The sequence below is a fragment of the Eutrigla gurnardus genome, assembly GCF_963514095.1.
Source record: "Eutrigla gurnardus genome assembly, chromosome: 12".
NCBI classification, from domain to species: Eukaryota; Metazoa; Chordata; class Actinopteri; order Perciformes; family Triglidae; genus Eutrigla; species Eutrigla gurnardus.
In genome coordinates, this window is record NC_139926.1 from 749,379 (window position 1) to 772,429 (window position 23,051).

Genomic DNA, 23,051 nt, shown 5'->3' on the forward strand with positions numbered 1-23,051 from the left:
TCGCTGTGGTGAGCCAACGGCTGTGTTTCACTGGTCCTATCTCCAACAGAGCTATCCTTGCAGGAAGCACTCCATCCCTGACTGCACAGGCAATTTTATACCCATAGTGTTGATCAGTTGAGAGATCTTGAATGACCTTGTCAGACAGCTTGATCAGTGGTGGGCCAACAGAGATCTGGGGGAAGTTTGGATTGATATCCAATTCTGTAACAGAATCAAGGAGTTTTCCTATTGTCCCAGATAATTTGTTGTCTGACAGAGTAGGGCCATCAAGGGCAACAATGAGATGGTGTAGAGGAAGTTCACCAGTGTGCAGGTTGCACACCAACCAGACCAGCTTTCACCCAATGTGCAGCTCCAGCTTGCGCATGACTCCAGCTTTCACACCAGTGTTGACATTCGTTGAGTCTCCTCCAATGGCCCACAAGGTCTTATCGAAACCCTGCTCTTTCAGCCAGGCAAACAGGACCTTAGCAATCTTCTCTGCATGTGATTCCTCTTTACTTGCTTTCTCTGGGGTGAAGTGGAACAGATAGTTGCTGCCTGGCTCACTAACGACACTATAGTGTTCTTCCTTGATCTTTGCAGGAAAAGACTGGACACTGCCCTTTAGCCTCCATCATCACATTGGTCAGGTCAATCTGCCCATCAAAGAGGATACAGGAGATCCCACCTTCCTCCCTGCACTTTTCCTCAAACTCTTCTCCCAGCTCTCTCATCAACTTCTCCTGTGCTCTCTTGACCTTGTTCTTATCAATCACTCTACTTGTGTCGTCTTCTGTGATGATTCCCGCATCAATCAGGGCTGCAGTTGCTATGGCTGCAGTTGGCCTCAGCCCTATGCCATACCTTACACTAGCAAGGGCTATGTTTGGAATCTCATCATAGTTTTTCTGTACCTTAACTGAAGCTGCAGGTTCAGGGTCAGTTTCAGGGACAAACTCATCTTCAGCACCACTTCTCTCCACTTCCAGATCCTCATCACACTCTGCTAAAAATCTCTCGATGTCCTTCTTGGCTGCCTTCTCTGCTGCTGCAGAACTTTCCCCCTTGCTCCTTCTCCTTTCCTCTCCCTTCTTCTCCATCCCCTGTCTTTCCAATTTCTTCACCTGTCTCTTGTGCTCTGGCAGATCAGGGCCCCCCATTTGGTGGGGACCTTTACTTCCAACCTTCTCTTTCTGGCCCTTGATGTAGGCAAGCTCCTTAACAGGAATCTTTTTCTCTCTGCTGTGGGCTTGGTTCACACAGCCCTCACAGCCTTCTTCCTCACAATTGGTTATCTGACACTTGCAAGTCAAAATATCAAATAACGTGTCTAACTTGAGCATGAACCTCTCTTTTGCATCAAGTTTGCCCTTCCCAAGAGAAAACTTCACTGCCTGATTCCAGGCGTCCTTGAGCTTGGACATGATGGTCACCTTTTCATTAATAAGAGGTGGCTTGAAAAGAGCATTAGCTTTTCTCCACTGACCAATCAGAGCAGGGTAGATGTCACCCACCAGCTGATCCACTGGGTAGTTCCTCCGGTCATGTTCACATTGTTCCCTCAAGTAGATGCCATACCTCAGGATATCCCTCACAGTTGGCAGTTCAGACACCAACAGCTCCTGGCCGTTGCCGACAAAAATACTCAAATGAGAGCTTGATTCTGTCCTTGTCTTAACATGAGCCATTTTACTACTGCATAACTCAACACAATATGAATTTAAACCCGGACCCGTCTGCGCAAAGCTCAATTTTTACGACTGCGCGGACTCCGCGTACTCAGTGTCACGCAATAGACTGCTCGGTGACACCGTACGCTCGACTATGAAACCTCAAACGTCCACGGACAGTGCATGTGGAGTCTGCATGGCTCACAGTACGCGCACAGTCCGCCCGACTATGTGGGAGCCTTAACTATCAGGTGGCTCTTATGAGTTAGAAGACTTTTTCCCTCCAGAATTTCCTCTAATCATATAAAATGTAATGTTTCTAGATGGTATCACAGTTACAATTCAAATCATTCCAGAAGAATAGCAAAATAACCCGAAATTTAAAAATAATCAACTGCAAATCGTCCTGTCCAGGGTGTACCCTGCCTTCACCCAATGACAGCTGGGATTGGCTCCAGCCCCCCCGTGACCCTAAATACAGGATAAGCGGTAGAAAATGGATGGATGGATGGATCAACTGCAAATTGATGTAGGTTGGGGTTATCAGAATTAAAAATTAAATTCAGATTTGTCTTCTACACACTAAAATACATGATTTGAAGACCCCTCTTAATTGATTTAAATTGTTTTTTGAGTATGGCCCGCCCTACTGGCTAGTTAGCAACAGCTGGCAATGCTAAATGCTAAATCAGGCAATGCTAAAATAGCAGTAAGATTAGCAATACTACACAGCTAACGTTTGTTTTTAGTTTTATTTATAAACTTCAGCGCATTTCAGCCATATTGTCTGAAATGCCTCCCTGGCGTTCTGTTGATATGCTGGTCAGTGGTTCTCTGTGTAGTCTACCTGACATGTACATTGGATAAAAGGCCTCTTTGAGGACAAAGCTCTGTTCAATAAAAAGGTCTTATCAAGTCTGTTACTTTAGAGGCCAGAATCCCAGGACTGAGCTTGGAGCAGTTACATCAGCTGTTGGACCTCTGGCTGACACACAAACACCAAGTCAACTTACTGTCTGGCAGCATGGAGCACCGGGACAGCAGCACTGGGACCGGCTCACAGTTGTGACACCCAGTTGCTGTGTCTGGAAGATAAGTGCTCACTACCCAGATCCACACGGACAATATAAAGGTTTCATCCCTAGGACTAGAGTAGTGAGTGTAGTATTTTTTGCAATAACAATGTTTATTTCTTTACCATTTATGTTCTGCATAACCTGTTCTAAATTGTTTGAATAAAAGTCTTTAAAATGTTCAAGGCCTTTTCCTTATACTCACAGCATAAACAATCCAACCATTACATGTATCTGTTTACAAGCTGCACAAATAATGATGAGAACCAGGGGGGCACCTGATAGAACCACATGTTGGCAGGGATCATCTGGCCTCATTGCTTCACCGCACAATAGCACTCTGCAGATCTGATATATAACTGTAGTCCTTGTACAGTGTGTAGAACCTCCATGTCCTGGACTTCTTGGTGTACAACTTGCTGCAACCATTGTGAAATGTTCATATTACCTTACCTTGCACAGCCCTTTGTATTACCAGATGGAATGCCATCAACACATTAAATCTCCACCATGCTTTTTATTCTCATTACAAATGCAGCAACAATGCAGCTGTAATACCTAGACATTTATGACCTTAAGTGATAGGAGGACTTGTCACACAACAAACTGAACAGAGCCATCATCTTTTCTCTTGGCTGATCTTTAAAGTGGTGACTGTAGTCCAGGACAACAACACGAGCTACCTGTGAAAGAAGAATTAAATATGAATAAGATAACAGAGGTCTGACCCATGTCTGAATCCAGCTGTAGTCACCAGTGAGAGGGAGACTCCCACAAAAAGCTAGAAACAATATATCAATCCGTGTTTCACCTGTGTGGAACTGTTTACATTCTCAACACACATGTAAGCCTCATCGCTACGTCAAATGTCCGTTCAAAGGCAAGATAAATCAGATGACAACCATCAAACTACATTAGCTCACAACTACAATGCACACACGTGAGGCTAGTTGGATTACATACAAGCTAACGCTACACTACATCCCTTTCAACGTTAAGAGAGATCACGTAAATAACACACGTAGCATTCGCTGTAGATTAGGGGACATGGCGTCTCTTTTTAACCTCTTCTCTCTTTCTGTTGCTCCTGACTGTATCCGTCTTCTTCTTTTGTGAAGAGCTGTTGGTAATTTCTCAGTCATTCTGCAGCTCTTCTTGAATTTTCTTCTTTTACGTTGTGTAACTCGCTCGCCGGCTGTAGCTCCTGCTAGCTGCAGCTATTGCCTCCGTCTGCCGAGTGCAGAGACGGCTCGCCACTTGCACACAGCCAACGAGTGCTCGAGATCGGCAGAGTGCACGTAATCAGGAAGAATGGACGTGCTTTTGACAGCCCTGCCCCTGCCACAGAGGACTTTTTTTATTTAACTTTGTTATACCAGTGCTTCTAATGTACATACACTTTTCAGTTTGTTACGATGATTTCAAACAATATAAAAAAAGTGTTCTGAATAGAATAGCCTATGATGCCTTTAAAGACATGTTATTTCTGCAACCCAGTTTGCTAGCACAATATCAATTATTTATAGAGTATCGACGTTGGTTTTGTCATTTAAACCTCTCATCTCATCTCATCTCATCTTCGAACGCTTATCCGGTGTCAGGTTGCGGGGGTAGCAGCTTCAACAGGGGACCCCAAACTTCCCTTTCCCGGGCCACATCAACCAACTCTGACTGGGGGATCCCGAGGCATTCTCAGGCCAGTGTGGAGATATAATCTCCTTACCTAGTCCATGTTCTTCCCCGTGGCCTCCTTCCAGCTGAAACACCTCCCTAGGGATGCGCCATGGGGCATCCTTACCAGATGCCTGAACCACCTCAGCTGTCTCCTTTCGATGCAAGGAGCAGCAGCTCTACTCCAAGTAATCCCTTATGGATGACTGAGCTTCTCACCCTATCTCTAAGGGAGACGCCAGCCACCCTCCTGAGGAAACCTATTTCAGTCTCTTGCGATCTAGTTCTTTCAGTCATGACCATCCCTCATGACCATAGGTGAGGGTAGGAATGAAGAATGACCGGTAGATCGAGAGCTTTGCCTTCTGGCTCAGCTCTCCTTTCATCACAATGGAGCGGTACAGGGAATGCAATACCGCCCCCGCTGCTTCGATTCTCTAACTTGGCTAACTTGGTGGGTCACTAGCAAGAGCGAGTGCTCTGTTAGCGAATACTGACAGCTATGGTGCTAGTGAAGAGAGTACTCTTGCTCCCCTGTCATTAGCTTCTCTTTGAGAAGCTAATACAGCAGAAATATGATCCCTTCTTCTAGTTTTAGTCAGAACAGGTGCTGCAGCATTGTACCAGCTGGAGAGATTTAAGAGATTTATTAGAACATCCTGATAATAAGGAATTACAATAGTCCAGCCTTGAGGTAACAAATGCATGGGCAAGTTTTTCTGCATCTTTTTGAGACAGCATTGGCCTAATTTTAGTAATGTTACGCAGGTGAAAGTAGGCTGTCCTTGTAGTTTTGTTTAACATGCAGTCAAAGGACAGGTCCTTATCAAAGACACAATTTCAATTTCTGATATATTTTTCACTTCTGGTCAGCGTCAACCTGCTCGGCTTCATCACACACGCACCTCAAATGATGATGAAGCACCATATTTTTTATTAGTCATACTTCCTAAATAAACCAGCTCTTTTACTGAACTCACGGAGCCTGTCATTTGAGCTTGTGTCTGAGAGTGACGATCCAGTCTGCACACTCACTCAAACTGAAGCAGCTTAATTAATCACAGAGATGTTTTAACAACAGTCTGCCGTGACCTGTTTACCCTCACATGAAACATGCAACGTGAGTGACACAATGTACAAACTACTACCGACCAACAAGGTATTTTAGTTTTTAGTTCTTCAATTTCTTGTAGCTGTTAGTTTATTGGCCGGTGGTGTTGAACTTTGACCACAACAGTGGAGCTTTCAGCCAATGGCAGGGCTTGTTTGTGTGTCCAGCCTGTTGTCAGTGTGTGGGAAGCGGATTGAGAGGTGGCTTGTTAATACATCAAGCTGTAAGCTGCTTCCTGCTGCAGACGCTGTGTTGGTGAGACGGGAGGTAGAGGGGCTCATTTTATTCGTATTTTCTCTTCCTACTCTTCTGCCATCTGATGCCTTCGGATTGATTTCCATAACAATACCTCTGTTAATGTCTGTGTGTGCAAATGTGTGTGCAACACGCCTGTTGATGCACAAAACACTAGCAGGTATTATTATTGTTTGATCCAGTTTGTTCATTGTACCATGAATTACAAATATGCTATGATATACCACAAAACTAAACTTTCTTTATGTGCAAAATTACCTTGAAATTGACAAACAGCATATGTGTTATTCATGGTACAATTAAAATAGGATCAAAAATGTATCTCGCTGGTGACTACCATACATAGCCTTTCTATAAAGAGAGCAATATTTCACACAGAGCGAATGGGTAGGCAGGTGAATGGGTCAAACAAACACAGGACTTTAGTCCAGGATAGCACTGTTCATGTATCATGCCAAACTAAAAGTAAACGTTAATATTTTGTGTCTGTGAAGTGTCATCCAGGTCATGGTCATGCTGGAAAACTTGCTTTAGGTTTTTAAATATGTTCCGCCTCTCATCCAAAAGGCTTCTTTAGTTCAGAACTGACAGTTCAGGTATATAACCTCTCATAGGGTCATTAGCATTGTGAGAGGCATGTGACTCCCGGACCCACCCATCCCTCAAGTGAAACTTGAGTTGTTAGCACCTTGGGTGGGGGGGGGGGGGGATCCCTCAGGCTCTTTTCCCAAACCTAACTGAGTGCTTTTGTTGAATTTCTGAGGAGTTTGTTTTGAAAGGACACTATGTATGTAACAAGGGCAACATAGAGCATCATAGTTTGAAACTTAAGAGCTCTGACCAAGCTTTGTTATTTGACAGAGAATTGAGAACATGTTGCCATGTTGGAGAGAAGCGTTGCCTTGTTGGCTGCCTCTATTGTAGATAAAACATGAAGGAAACAGTGATACAGCGAGATACAGCAGCTTATAAACTGCTCTACATGCTAGAAAAGCTTTGGCCCACTAGTGTCCTTTTTATTTCTGGCCACCTATTCCACCACTAGTGTTAACAGTGTATATGTGTGTATGTGTATGTAACACAGTCACTTCCTCTCTCCTTAGATAAAGAGGAACTCTTTCAGAATGTACTGACGCAGGTAGCAGGGCAGTTTTCAAGGTAAGCAGCTGACTGCAGCAGGCAAAACTTGTTACACTGCTGCAACTATTGGGGAATACTACTTGAGAATATTTATTTATTATCTCACTTTTGTATGTTAATTACTGTAAGTATTCTAATTTATTATCTTAATTACAATTGGAAAAAATAATTGAGTTTGAGAGATTCTCCTAGCTGAGTCCTTGTTGTCCCTGAGCAAGACACTTCACCCTAATTGCTCCTGACGAGCTGGCTGTTGCCCTGCGTGGTTGACCAGTGTGTGAATGTGTGTATGAATGGGTGAATGTCAGTCATTACTGTAAAGCGCTTTGGATAAAAGCGCTAAATAAATGAGGCCATTTAACCTACATGTTCATTTCTATTTCATAAGTAACCTAAAATGATTGGCATTGATTTCCAGCTGATCACAATCATAGATATTATTGCTCTATAGGTTTTGCAGATATGCTCAATATACATAAGGTACAGTAGAGCAGTGTAGGCAGTGTTTCCCCGACAATGTTATCGGTGGAACCCCCTGCATGCCAGGAAAGGCCAACATTAAATGATTCATTGCCCAAAATAACGAAATATTAGGGATGCAGCGATACCGGGTACTCATGTAGTCATACTCGTACTTATAATACACTGATACAACCGCGCTGATACCTCTAAGTAAACGTGAGCCTAATAAGTCGCCCAGCTGCTAGAATTACCTGATGAACAAACATGTTAAATCATCATTTATCAGCAGCTGCAGTATGAAGCTAAACAGTCTATTGAGTCTGCACCACATCAAGTAGTCATATTGTTACACAGTATCAGTATGTGCTGAAATTTGAACAATGTATTTGTTCTTTGTCTGAAAAAAAAGTCTTCCCTCCCAAATATCCATTCAGATATCAATAATCATTTGCGGGTGCCTCTGCAAACTTTCTCTTATTTTTATGCAATAAATGCATAGGCTTAAAGGAGAAATCCGGTCATTTTTGACCCCATGTCCGTTGTCCTCAGGGTCATCCCGACTTATTAGAAGCAAAAAACCCGACAAAAATTGACGTTGCCTAGCCCGAGATCTGTACCTGCCTGGCAGCCTTCCAGACTCGCTACAATGCTAACCCAATGGGGCACCGTTGTATCTGCTTTCCTGGGCCACAGAAAACAATTCCAAGACCTATGCAACACAGGTTGTGTCCGTACGAGACACCACGGCGCTCGTTTAGCACAAATAGTGTGGCAAAACGACATAAATATGTGTGTTTTAGCATGAAGTTACTCACCTCAAATCACCCCGTAGAGTAGACATTAGCAGTAGACAGCCGAGCGCCTGTCGTCCCTCCCAGTCACTGCAGAAACGAAAACGTTTTTCACGTAGTTTTGATTTTGTATCCATAAAGAAACGACGGAGCAGTGCGGTCGTCATGTCCGTAATAAATCCATGAAGCTGTTAAGGGGCTCACACACCGGACCGAAAATCGGCGTCTTTGAGAGAGTCGGCGCCCGTGACATGAGTCTACTTGGTGTGGTCGCTCGAATCGGCCCACGTCGGCGTTCATTTCAGCCGATTCAAATGTGTAATCCGCCATTCGAGTCGGTCATTCTTTTACCATTCTGATTGGTGGAGGCTAGCAGCTTGACTAGCGAATCAGTGACGCCCGGAAGTGACGATGGTAAACATACCAGATAACCAGTGGAATCGAAGAAGGCGGTCTAGAGAGGACCGCCTACTTCCGGTTTTCGTGTTTTTTGGCCCACAATACAGATTAGCGCCGCCTGTTGTTTTGGAGACATTACATCTCGCGCAAGCGTGGAACGTATGGCGTCGGCTGTAATTCCGTAGGTGTGAACCGCCCATGTCGTTGTTCGAGTCGGCCATATTAAGTAGCCGACGCCGAATTTACCGACGCGAGTCGGGCAGTTCTTCCGGTGTGTGCACAGCTTTACGTCCATATGTATGACTGTTACAACATAGCTTCAGCTAGTAACGTTCCGGGCGCTCGTCCGTCCCAGTCACCGCAGAAACATAGCAACGATAGCTTACAGCTAAACAGTAGCCGGGAGCCAAAACAATGGAAGTCTCGCGCAAGTTCCCGTCTCCCGACGTCCTCACTCTGGAGCTGTTTTCAAGCCACTAGTGACAAACTTCTTTCCATCGAGTAGTGCCGTCATGTCCATATGACAGTGTAACTGGCGCTAGCCTACATAGTAAGATTGCTTAGCCTTTGTGACAGTTGAAGCTGCTACAGCGACAACAAATCTCGCGCAGTCTCAGTAGGCTAGTTGTGTTGACGGCATGAGTGGGAGTCGCGTGTAGCGTGTCGCGCGTGCAGACTGCAGTCTCTCATCAACAGAGTGAGAACAAAGTGACCCTCGCGCGACTGTCCAAGATGTTTCACTGTACTGGCTTTAAAACAGCTCCAGAGTGAGGACGGCAGACGGGAACTTGCGCAAGACTTGCATTGTTTTGGCTCCCGGCTACTGTTTAGCTGTAAGCTATCGTTGCTATGTTGTAACATAGTCATACATATGGACATAACGGCTTCATGGATTTATTACGGACAGGACGACTGCACTGCTCAGTCGTTTCTTTATGGATACAAAATCAAAACTACGAGGAAAACGTCTTCGTTTCTGCGGGGACTGGGACGGACGAGCGCCCGGCACGTTACTAGCTGAAGCTATGTTGCTATGTTGTAACAGTCATACATATGGACGTAACATCTTCATGGATTTATTACGGACAGGACGACTGTACTGCTCAGTCGTTTCTTTATGGATACAAAATCAAAACTACGAGGAAAACGTCTTCGTTTCTGCGGGGACTGGGACGGACGAGCGCCCGGCACGTTACTAGCTGAAGCTATGTCGCTATGTTGTAACAGTCATACATATGGACGTAACATCTTCATGGATTTATTACGGACAGGACGACTGCACTGCTCAGTCGTTTCTTTATGGATACAAAATCAAAACTACGTGAAAAACGTTTTCGTTTCTGCGTGACTGGGAGGGACGACAGGCGCTCGGCTGTCTACTGCTAATGTCTACTCTACGGGGTGATTTGAGGTGAGTAACTTCATGCTAAAACACACATTTATGTCGTTTTGCCACACTATTTGTGCTAAACGAGCGCCGTGGTGTCGTACGGACACAACCTGTGTTGCATAGGTCTTGGAATTGTTTTCTGAGGCCCAGGAAAGCAGATACAACGGTGCCCCAATGGGTTAGCATTGTAGCGAGTCTGGAAGGCTGCCAGGCAGGTACAGATCTCGGGCTAGGCAACGTCAATTTTTGTCGGGTTTTTTGCTTCTAATAAGTCGGGATGACCCTGAGGACAACGGACATGGGGTCAAAAATTACCGGATTTCTCCTTTAATAATAATATATTTGAAAACAAATATACATTGACTGTCTCTGACCAAAGCCAACGCACCAATATGCCATCATTAATGGAAACCACTTGGCCTGGAAAAACATCTAGGTATGCATGAAGTTTACTTTATTATATCTACCTGCAGCAGAAAAGTGTGAATATTCAAGGTTTATTGTTCATAGTCATAGAGACGAACACAGATCCCGACTCGTTCTTAAATATTTTCTTCTCTGTTCACAGGGCGTTCAAGATCAACGAGCTCAAGACCGAGGTCACCAACCGTCTGGCCATGTTGGAAAAGAGAGTAGAGCGTAAGTCTGATCTCATATATACTGTCATATATATATATGCTTGCAAACAAAGAAAATACTTTAACTAGTCAGTCGAATTACAGGGTTGCCAAAAGGCTTTTTTTTTTCTTCTTTTTTTAAGGGGCTCTTAAAAACGGTTGATTTATCATCACATCACTCAGGAGCAGTATGTAGTGGTGGGTTGAAATTATTTAAGGAAGTGTAACAAAAAAATGTTGGGTTGTTTCTGTGGATATCATCATGGATGTTGGAGGAAATTAGCATAATGTAACTAATTCCTTTAAGTCTGAGGGCCCTAGTTTCGTACACCAGGCGCAGTCGGGGCGCAGCGCACCTGCACCATGCCGATGGGGTGTGTCCGCCTGGACTTTGCAAGTTTCGTGCACAGCGAAGTCGGGCGCAGGCATGCCTCCCGTCACTCCTACCCCCGCAAGTGGGAAAGAGGGAGGAGAGAAGGCGTGAGTGGGAGAGGAGTGGGATTAACACAGCCGATTCAGATCTTCACCAATCAAATGAGCTCCTCTCCTCACCTTTAATGCGCCAAGGCGAGGTTCAGTGTAAGTTTCGTCACTTGACAACCCAATGACAGAAGCAGCACCGCCGCTCCCACCACGCGCATCATGCGCTGTGCGTAGGGCACCAAGTGCTGAGGGGGCACCAAAAATATTATGAAAAATCATCATAGTCATAATAATTATAATCCATCCATCCATTGTCGCTTATCCTGTATTCAGGGTCGCAGGGGGGCTGGAGCCGATCCCAGCTGTCATTGGGCGAAGGCAGGGTACACCCTGGACAGGTCGGCAGTCTATCACAGGGCTGACATGTAGAGACAAACAACCATTCATGCTCACATTCACACCTACGGGCAATTTAGAGTCACCAATTAACCTATCCCCATCCTGCATGTCTGTGGGAGGAAGCCGGAGAACCCGGAGAGAACCCACGCTTACACGGGGAGAACATGCAAACTCCACACAGAAGGAACCCGGGCCGACCCGGGAATCGAACCCGGGACCCTCTTGCTGTGAGGCGAGAGTGCTACCCACTACACCACCGTGCAGCCTAATAATTATAATGCCAATATTATATCACTATAGAAATTGTAGGCACATTTTAGGCATGTCTATCACAAAACAGGGTCAGGGCGCACAGCAGTAGACATAATGGTGACGAGAACCTGGTGCCTGCACGAGCCGGCCGGGCCATTCATCATCATCATCACCGTCCACAGCTGCACCAGATTCCCCGTCCAACACCAGAACAGCGGGACACCAGGACCTCGCGCACCGCTCAGACCAGCTGCAGCCCCAACTCCGGTTCCAGCTCGCGGCAAAGTTGCGCGTTTCTCCATGGACACGGAGGAACTCGGGTTCGGCGGCGTATGCGTATGTGGATACATACATGGCATGCGCTTAGGGTTGCAAAGGGGCGGAAAATTCCCGGTAAATTTCCGGAAAGTTTACGGTAAATTTCCACGGGAACTTAAGCTTGGGAATTTTGGAAATATTCCATATTTGGAAACTCTCCATGGGAATAATGGGAATTATGGGAATTAATGGGAATTTAGGGGAACTAACTGGGAATATATTATATCCAAGCATAAATATGAACAGAAGTCATAAGAAAACATCCATACAAAATGTTTTCAACAGATATTTCAACAGATTTATTTGAAAGTAGAACAGAACATGTTTTAATTAGTTGTTTCATGGGTGAAGTCAAAAACAGGAATGTTAGGTTCAATACTCCCAACCCCACTCATTCAAAAATGGAATGGAATGTTCCCATTCATGTCTATGTAAGAAGCCGTGCAATGCCGTCACGGAGCGGCGAATTTCGAGAGACGGAGCGCCGCTGCCCGCAAGCAATCGAAAATCTTTTAAACTGACCGGTGTCGATCTAAATTAAAGACAGATTCAGCAACTGCATAGCTTATTTCTCGCCTAACATGTTTTCAGAAACACATTTCAGTGAACTATTTTCTTAAAATAAGAGGGAGGTGGGAGGCTGCGAGGGGAGAACGATACGAGCTCGGAGGAGCACAGAGGGGAGGGGAGGGGAGGGGTGTGTGTGTGTGTGTGGGGGGGGGGGGGATGCTTTTCAAACCTTTCAAATCGTAGACTAGAGCTGTAATAAATATATTTCCCCATAATAGCATCAAAACTTACTTCACTTTGTTTAGTCCAGAAGCTCAAATGTGTGCCTTCAATAGTCTTTGTGCTTCAGGCTCAAAAGTGTGGTCCAGTCTTCTAGTGATCTTCTGTACATGTGATGGAGGCATGCACAGTGCCAGTAGGGGGTGTGGTCTCAATAGCCGTGCACTAAGCAGTGTGCTCTGTGCATGTGGTTGAGGAATGGCATGGATATTCAAGTGTATTTGAATGGCATCTGTTTGTTTTAGTCAAGATTATGCTACAAAATAACTCCTCAGCTATATTTTTTGTCTCCTTTGAAGAGCCAACCATCAATTTTAAAAATTTCCAGTTTATTCCCGTTTATTCCCATAAATTCCCATGGAAAGTTTCCACTTTTGAAAATTCCCGGAATTTTGCAACCCTACATGCGCTCTAACCACTCCGCCACCTGCGCGCCCCTAAATCACTGTTTTTCGGGTAGGGGGGGGGCATCATAAAGGAATTCCGCTTAGGGCACCAAAATGGCTAGCGGCGGCGCTGGACAGAAGACAGTAGCAGCAGCAGCGCCAGACTGCCAAACTTTTCCCATGATGAAACTGATGTTTTGGTCCGAGAGGTCCAAGTTTCAGCTGTGTTAATTCAGTCAGGCTGAGTTTCCGTTACGCGTGCCATCCGCCTTTGATCTGACGTCAGATGTGACGGGACAATCTATATAGATATAAATTCACTTGTTGATTCAATTAGTTGCATTAAATAGTGTTTGTTGTGATTATTTATTGCATTTAAATGTGCATGGAACTGTGGAAATCTGCCTGTGAGGTCTTGGTGACGTGTGCGCACTGAAGCCAAACTGCCACTCTGCCAGCTGTAATTCGCCTTGCGCCAAGAGTAGATCAGGTTGGAGCTGACGAGCTTTCGGCGCAGTCTCGGCGAGGCTTTTTGCCACGAAACTTCTGCTGCGCCAAGCTGAATATGTGATGCCTCCCCCTGCTGCGCCGCCACACCCATCACACCCTTGGCGCAGGCGATCGACCAAACTGCCAAACTGACCGTGCGCAAGGCGCTGGTCGAAACTTGCATTGCGCCGGCTCCGCCACCCTGCAGCACCCTTTGCTGCGCCACAAAACTAGGGCCCTGAATGCTGTTGGTCACAGTCTCAAAATTTAGAAGAGGAATCGAATACAGAAGTAAGTAGGGCAGTTCAAATTCAACAAAAGGCAAGCTTCCTGACCAAAGCTGATACAAAAATGTCAGGAAACAACAACTGAGGGAGCAGGCAGCAGCAATACAAAGTACAATGGAACAATACCCAAAAACTAAACTGGAGACAAACTGGTCATCAGAACAGAAAAGCAATCCAACAAGGAACACAAGGAAAAAGTGTGGACACCAGCAAACAAGACCAGACCACATGACCTGACCATGACACAGGGACAGACAGGGACCAAATACCCAAGCAAGTAATGACAACACAACAGGTGGGCAGACATGAGGGCAGGCTGGAAACCGATTGGTGGAAACAAATAATAAGGAGCGAAAAGAAAAAGCTGACAAATGGAAATATAACTTACCAAGAGACTCAAAACCTTCTGCTTAGTCCAAAGGTGGTGTCTCCTGTTGCTCCACGTGTGGACTACTGAGCTCTGTGTTCACACCACACCACCTGCGCTCCAGTCGGTCAGTTTCCATCGGCCTTCAAAGATTTGACAGGAAGTCATAGAAAGAGAGTCAAATAAGTATAAAAATATAATGTATAAAATAATGCCAATAAATATTAGTAGTATTTATTGGCATTATTTTTTTGACAGTTATACTGTATTAAATGTGTATCTGGGTAGTGTTGCTTTCGTTAATGAAAATTATGACTAAATATCGTCGTCAACGAACCTTTATCCTTTATATGAGGAAAACAGGCAAGATGCGAAAATGCTGGTCATGTGACGATAACATTTTTGGTTAGTAAAATAATATGTTGTAAATTCAAATCAGAGCGTCTTCTGTGTCTGGAATGGATGTATTCTTAAGTGTATAAGGTAATAATTATATAATAATAAGATAACCTTCTTGAATTGTGAAATGGTTTTGGCTGAATACAATCTTTGACTAAAACTAGACTACAATTCATCAGTTTTCATTGACTAAAACTAGACTAAAGTGTCATCAGTTTTCATCGACTAAAACTAGACTAAAATAGTCATGGACAATTCTGACTAAAATAAGACTAAAATGCTCAGACTTTTAGTCGACTGAAACTTGACTAGACTAAAAATAGGATGAACATGACTAAAACTGATAAAAACTAAAATGATATCTTGAGACAAAGACTAGACTAAAACTAAAAGTAAAACAGGCCGCCAAAAACAACACTACATCATATATTAAAAAAGTGCGATGTTGATGTTGACAGGTGGCTTGTGGACTGGAGAGGATGGATGTTTTGTGAGTGGTCTGAGGTTGTTAAGTTCAAAGAGTGGGTGTGGCAGTGTCTGATGTGATGATGGAGTGTAATGATTACCGGGATGGGTGAAATGTTGGTGAGACTCTGAGGTCCGTGTAGTGGGCATGGTAGTCAGAGGTGGAGCTGAATGAATGGGGGCAAGGACCTGGGGGACGTCAATTAGTGGCGTACAGAGCAGCTGGTGAGGGGTTGGGGAAAGTAGCATGCTCTACGCCGTGTAGCAGGTTGGCTGACAGCATGCGGGCACCTGCTCGATTTAGATGAAGTCCGTCTGACCCAAAAAGATGTCGCCTCCCCCAGAACCCATCAAAGTTGTTGATGAAGCCAACATGGTGGGAGTTGCAGGCAGAGGAGAGCCAAGTGTTGAGGCTGAGCAGCCTGCTGAAGCTGCCTATCCCTCTGCCGCAGGTGGGGCCGGAGATAAAAACAGTCACCTGGGACTGTGAGACGGTGTTAAAAAGGTGGGAGAAGTCTCGTTTTAAAAGTTCGGACTGTTGCCTGGCGATGTCGTTTGCACCTGCATGAATGATAATCCTTTTTGTCTGTGGATGCGAGCTCAGGATGTCAGGTATTTTCCCTGTTATGTCCGTAACGGTGGATCCGGGAAACGACATGGTGAACGCCCCCCTCATGTGGACATGCCTCACAATTGAGGTTGTGGGAGCGTACGCTCGGTCATCAGGGGAGCAAACAGGATCTGCCACCCCGCCACCCGCACCAGGGCCCCGGGTGTGATCCCTCACCTGGTGGAAAGAACGGGAGAAGTGCCAGCGCACCGCGTCCCTGACGAGCCACTTGCGCTGGGATGTGGAGCGTGACGGCGGAGGCGGACCGCCCCGTGTTGGACATCCATCTGCTGGAGGGCAGCTAGCCGTGAGTGGAGGGAAGTCTGTGGTGTCCGTCAACGGTGGCATAGTGTCTGTGGTCACAGGAACAGGTGGTGTCTCCTGGTGTGGGTCTCGGGCCGCCGGCTTCTCACTCACGGACAGAGCCGCGTACTTGTTGGTGTAGGCTCGCAGTAGACCACTTCAGGGGGTCCCCCTATTTGGAGTGGAGCAAGCGGGCCGCCGACCGGAGGAGGACGGCACCCAGAGAACTGTGTGCCCGAGTGCAGAGGTGGTGTTCTGCGGTGCTAACTCACCGGCCTGTGAGGTCTCCAGCCAGCTGGTCAACATCGGGAAACAGGACCTGAGGGTGCTCAGCAGGGAATCCTTCCTCTGCACCTCGTCCGACATCCGTTGAATGTCCTCGAGAAGGTCAGCAATCTTTTTGAGTGCCAGGTGTTCTCCAGGTGAGTCGGTAACGTCCAGTGTTAACATAGCGGCTCACTGGGCCTTTCTTTAAAAAACTGAAAATTGTGCAGGCTTGTATCCTGTCACATGTAATATTTTAAATCGATAAATGCGTCCACGACTGGCGATTGTTGTAATATTGTAAATAACGGAATTAAAATGTTGTTAAAAGAGTTTTAAAAATATAACTGACGTTCACTCACGGTCACCTGGAAAAAAACAGGAAACAAGTCCCGATCAACCAACTGCAATCAGCATAATATCAGCATAATATAGTTGGTGTAATAACACCAACTATATTATGTATTTGTATGGTGTATGTTGTTGATGCTGATGATTGTATAGTCCTCTCGGCAAATTTTTGCCTACCTGCTCCCTTTTGTGCCTACCCTAAAGACCCCCAACATTCTCGGTTTAACAGTAACAGTGCCACTTACTGGCTACCAGAAGTTACCTTTGCCATTTGTTGGCTTGCTTTTTTTAGTAGGATTGCCAGAACACCTCACATTTGATCAAGAAAATGGAAGGACCTTCACAATGCCAAACAACTTTTTGTTTATTGTCGGAATGCTGTGACCTTGCATTATTCACCATGAGAAACAAAGCTCTTTTTGAGAGGCTAGAGATGTGTCGCAACTCCCCACCAACTTGGTATATCACTAAAGGCTCCTCATTATCTAGGCTTCAGGGTTGAGAAAAAATGCACATATTTTAATGGTCGAAGCTGACCACCACGCTGTGTGATGCTCGGTTGCCTACCTCACTCTCGCCGATAGCCCGAGCATGGCCCCGACGTTCCGTCCTCGGCTCCCGGTCCGCCGGTGTTTGAGTGGAGACGCTGATACCTGCCGGTTATTTGTCCGACTTCTTTGGAGTTCAGTTGATTTTCATTGACATAACAATAACTGTAAATAAATACCCAGGAGGGTGTGATGAAGGGTTTTCGGACTGCCACAATCCAGAGTCACCCTTTATGCTGTCTGGTTGACAACTGTTGGGGTTGTAGCAGGAGCAGATTTGGTTATCAACAGTTAATTATCAATATCAATATGATTATCGGTATTAATAATTCTATTTAATATATTATCATGATATAATCATGAATAAACGGGGCACCACCCTGGGATCAGGGAAAAGATAACCTAAAACTGTATTCAGTCTCAATATAAAGGTTTTATACTCACATGCCAATCATCGTGATCATTGGCATAGAAGTACAAAACCAATCTAACAATTAAGAAGGGCGTGAAATTCAAGCACTAGCCTTCACAACCTGCTGTTATCCAGTGACATATACACAACAAGCACAAGAGACCGCTAGTTATAATATAATAAGATTTATTAAAATCAGTAATAATGATCACAATCAATAACACTGCAATTAACAAAGCCTTATTACCTAACTACCTAACACACAAAGCTAAGCTTAAACAAAGGGAGATACACACGTGGAGTGTGTGTGTGCGTATGTGTGTGCGTGCGTGTGCGTGTGTGCGCGTGCGTGTCGAGAGAGAGAGAGGGAGAGATGGCTATGGGCGGCCACCAGATGGAGCTATTCCTCGCAGCGTTCAGGGGCGGAGCCACTGAGGTTCGATGGGGTAGCGAGAGAGAGAGAGAGGTGGAGCTATTCCTCGCAGCGGTCAGGGGCGGAGCCACTGAGGTCCGATGGAGTAGCGAGAGAGAGAGAGAGAGAGAGAGAGAGAGAGAGAGAGAGAGAGAGAGAGAGAGAGAGAGAGAGAGAGATAGCCGTATGTAGCCACCAGATGTAGCTATGTCCCTAGCGTCCGCCGGGAACAGCTGGCTTAGGACACGTGTGTGCGGCGTGTATGTGTGTGTGTGTGTTAGCGGGACACAAACAAAGAGGGAGAAAATACGCGAGCGATATTCCGAGGCCCAGAAGCCGTGCTGCTATCACACGGGCTCGAGTGAATAAACTGGCGTTTATTCCGCGAGACCGGTCTTTTAACTGATAGTAGAGGCTTTCTGAGCTCACGAATATGGCGGAGGTTAGTCGAAAACACTGTTACAGAAATCAACCCAGCTGCGTGGGTACACGATCAGTATTCAAATACAGCAGCACATGAACCAACGGACTCGGCGGTCCGCGATCAGAACTTAAAACACATTAACAAGAATTACAAGCATATCCTACACTATCACTTGTGTCTCTGCCCAGACTGATAGCCTCTTACTGGTATCGTTGCGTAAGACGATGACGGCGTTCCGTAACGGCGGTAGTTTGTGAGTCCCCGGCGTCAGCGGGGGACGTGCTGAGTCGGCTTCGTCCAGACGAGAGCGGAGCGGGTTTCCTCTCGTTGATCAAACTCAAATAAAGAAAACAGTTGGTGTTTCCTCCTTCCACGAGCGGCGATATAATCGCGGCTTGGCGATTTAGTCAGCTTACTTCAGACAGCGTCTGGTAGCTGGAAGGCAGGAACCGGCTTGGTTCCTCTTGTTGCAGCGGTGCTGCAGGAGGGGGTCGCCTCCCGTTGCAACGTGGTGTTGCGCCGGTTGTAGGAAGAGACGCCAGAGTAGGAGTCGGAGTAAGAGTGAGTAAGAGAGCGTTCTCCGGGCGGCTTCGGTTTATAAAGCTCAGGCCGCTCCAGGGGACCCCCCGGGGTTCCCTGAAGATTGTCAGCCAATAGGCATCAGTTGTGTGGCGTCGCATCTCTCACCTGGGTGAGATGTGAAACTAAAATGGCGGTGTAGTTTTTAATCCCCTTTGTCCTATTGTCCTGGCCGCATGTGTAGGCTTCTGTAGGCCACATTGTGTAGTCCTTCTAGTGAGGTCCCAACACAACCACCCATCTCCTCCAATCACACAGTGTGGCAGCCACTTAATTATCAGTGTCCTAATTAAAAGTGAGCGCAACATTTCCTCCATAAACAAAACAAAAACCTAACACTAGGCAATATACAACAATAAATCCTAAATTTTTTATATAATTTCCAATTTTCCTTAAGTCAGGGTTCTTTTACATTTAACCCTCAGTTATAGCCCTACACCTTATCCCCAGTCTCTCAGCCTCTAGATAATTCATCTGGGATATTATTGTTCTTGCCCGTGATGTGCTTGACGTTGATATTGTATGGTTGCAACATCAGGCTCCATCTGAACACTCTGGCACTCGCGCTCTTAAACTTGGCAAGGAAAGCCAAGGGCTTGTGGTCTGAATAAAGCACCACTTTTCCACCACTTGCCACGTAAACTTCAAAATGCTTCACAGCTAAAACCAAAGCCTCCTTCTCCACTGTGGAGTATGCCCTCTGATGTTTGTTCATCTTCTTTGAAAAGTAAGGCACCGGCTTCTCAAAACCCCCATCATCTGCTTGTAAGAGAACAGCTCCAACCCCCACACCAACAGCAAGCTTAAATGGTTTCTGGAAATCAGGAGCTCTAAGCACTGGGGCACTGGACAAAATGGCTTTCACTTTGACCAAAGCATCCTGACACTCCTCTGACCACTTCCACCTGACATCCTTCCTCAACAAGTTAGTCAAGGGACCTGTAATGGCTGCAAAATTTGGTACAAACCGGCGATAGAACCCACACTTCCCCAAAATCCGTATTAGTGAAGTGAGTATTGGGGACTGGAAAATCAAAAATAGCTTGCACCTTGGCGGCCCGGGGGAGCACTATACCACATCCTACTTGCTGAATTTCACAATGTCATTGTGACAAAGTGGGTGAGATTCCTGTACTCACCACTTTTCCCATGCATGTATTAGTCTGTCCACATTTATTTTCCACATTGCTCCAGTTATTTTCATATTGTATTCATTTCAGTTTGCTATAGTTTTACCATTGCTTTTGTGTAACATTTCAACACTTACTATCCCAGGTTTGTTTGTGTTCAAACTGTTACCATTTTTACATCAAGTACTGGTTTAATTTAAAGCAATCACACTACCATAGTTTAGTTTCAAGTCATTTTATTAAGTTGCAGGTTTGAATAGTAAATTGTTTGTTTCATTCATATTCACCATTTCTTTGTTCCTTTGTCTGGTCCACCATGCAGGAATGTTTGGGGAGGAGCCGTTGGGCATTTCTGGGGTATTTATGGTGTTGATGATGTCATCGCTGACATCACCGGGCAAATCCAATTGAGGGGGTTTATTTTGTTGTAGATAATTTAATGTTTGGTTGATTCATTTGAGGGGTAACTGGGGGGAGTTACTGACCATTTGAAAAGTATTGTAATTGTGTTGAGGAGCAATTAGAGAGTCCAGCTGTGTGGATATTTGTTAACTGATTAATGGTGTTTTATTGGCCCACCTCTGGGATAGTGGGGTATTCCAGGGCAAATTGAGAGCCCTATAAAAGGCAGGGACATTTTGCTGCTCGGGGGTTAAGATAAGGTTGTCAAGATGAGAAGCAGTGCTGCCAAACCACGTGTTTAGTGTAAGTTGGTTTGAGTAGATTTTGTTACTTTTTTTCTCAAGTTTCTTTTGATAGTTTCAAGTTTTTTTTATTTCTTTGAACCATTCACACGTGTATGTGGGTTTAACACTGTAAATAAACATGGCACTCAGTGAAACCTAAGACGTCTGCCTTCTATCCTTGACTCTCTGGCTATGCACCACCATACATGGTGGCAGTGGGGGCTCCAGGCCGGTAGAGGGCAGTGAAGAAAATGTCAACTTGTCAAAAGAAATCCCAAAAAACAGAAGGTCAACCAGAAGAAGCTGATGATGCCAATGACCAACAGAGGGCAGCAGGTGGTCCACGGCCGGAGGAAGGAAGTTTATCTGATCTGTCAAATCTGCTGCGGAGCTTGATGCGACAGCAGGCCGACCGTGATGCCCAGATGGAGCAGGATCGCCACCGGCAGGAGGGGAGGTGGAAGCGAATCCAGTACGAGTTTGCCCAGCTTCAGCATGAGGTGCATCAAAACCGCCAGCAGGTGGGGGAAGGTTTAGCAGCGACATCCATGCCATCTCAGGAGCAGACAGCGGAGCAGCCTCACATTGCAACAGGCCAAGATGAGACTGAACCATCACAAGTGGTTAATGTGGGTCAAAACTCCAGTCTGGGGAGGTTTCCTGGCTGGAAGAGCCCCAAAATGCAGGCTTACAATGAAGGTGAGGACATTGAGCATTATTTAATCACCTTTGAAAGAATTGCTTATGCCTGTCAATGGCCTCAAGATGAGTGGGCCCTTCACCTAGCCCCACTGCTGACTGGTGAAGCACGATCAGCATATGTTGCTATGGACATTGATGACACCATGAACTATGAAAAAGTAAAGTGTGCTGTATTGCAGAAGTTTGAAATCAGTGCAGAGACCTATCGAGTGAGGTTTCGTTCCAGCGTGCCAGGAGAAGAGGAGATTCCAAAGGAGCTGCAAGTCCGCCGCAAAGACTTGTATGACAAATGGATGGCGCCCAAGTTGAAGACGAAAGAGCAAATTGGAGACACCATCATTATGGAGCAATTCCTTAAGGTCCTGAATCCTGAGCTTCGTACATGGATTAAAGAGCGAAATCCAACTACGTCCAAGGAAGCAGCAGAGTTGGCTGAAGCATTCCTGGCTGCTCGCCGCCCATCAAGAGACTATCTCCCGCCCATGTCCCGCCCACTCATCCCATTAGGTAAGCCTATTGCTGGGAATGAGTTTAGATCCAGGAACCCAAGACATAGTTTTGGCCCCACACAGTCAGCTAAATATGAGCCTAGGAACAAAGCCATGTTAGCGTGTCATGCGTGTGGTCAGACAGGTCATTTTAAGGCAGAATGTCCTAAGGTTCGTGTAAGTAAGAATTATGTGTTTTGCTCCTCAGTCTTCAGACATTGAGTTAGGGCAGGATGAAGGCTCGGAACTGCGACAGGAAGAGCTTACGATAGGAGTGTTGATTGAAGATAGACCCTGTGTAGCTCTTCTAGACTCAGGAAGCAACCGGACCTTAGTTAGACAGGACAGTCTCCCTAAGGATGTCATTTTTTGTGGAGGGACAGTTGATGTTTTCTGTATTCACGGTGACAAGGTAGGCTACCCCATAGCAGAGGTACCTATACAGGTTGAGGGGCAGCGCTACATACTTTCAGTAGGGGTGTTTGAACAATTGCCCTATGCAGTTGTCTTAGGTTGTGATCTCCCCATCCTCACAGACTTGATAGCCAAGCAGTCTCAGGAGGCTAGGGCTAGCTACTCGAGTGAGTGTTTGTTAGCTGTCACAAGGTCAAAGGGCAGGCAGCAGCAAACAAGTTCAACAGTGGGGTGGGAAGAGTTACCTTTCGCAAATGAGGAAGTGCCTAGTGGTGAGCTCACCAGACAGCTGAAGGAAAGGAAAAGCAGAAGACAGAGGAGACAGGACAGGGTTAGAGGAACAAAAATAGCTGAGCAGGTATCCATGCCCTTAGAGCCAAATGTTAGGGACATTGCTAGTGATATTGCTAAACACCAGCGAGAGGATCTAACACTGGCTACCTTGTTCTCTAAATGTGTGCCTGAGTCAACTCAAGTGACAGGGAGAGGAAATGAAGCATTCGTGATCAAGGAAGACAGGCTTTATCGCCGTAGTCAGATCGGAGATCAACTGGTTATTCCCCAGAGTTTGAGGCCCACAATCCTTAATC

General features: G+C 45.7%; 1 protein-coding gene across 3 annotated transcripts in view; it reads left to right on the forward strand.

The window, feature by feature from the left end:
* pde9aa (phosphodiesterase 9aa) overlaps positions 1–23,051 on the forward strand; it is a 138,395-nt gene that overhangs the window by 26,015 nt on the left and 89,329 nt on the right. The window contains exons 1-3 of one of the 3 annotated variants that reach the window (XM_084022265.1): positions 5,730–5,777; positions 6,869–6,923; positions 10,516–10,586. In XM_084022265.1, coding sequence (XP_083878391.1) covers positions 10,565–10,586 — 22 coding nt within the window. In that variant the 5' untranslated portion in view covers positions 5,730–5,777; positions 6,869–6,923; positions 10,516–10,564. Of the gene's footprint in view, positions 1–5,729; positions 5,778–5,803; positions 5,926–6,868; positions 6,924–10,515; positions 10,587–23,051 lie in introns of those variants that run through there. The other 2 variants (XM_084022264.1, XM_084022263.1) reach the window with 2 other exon arrangements.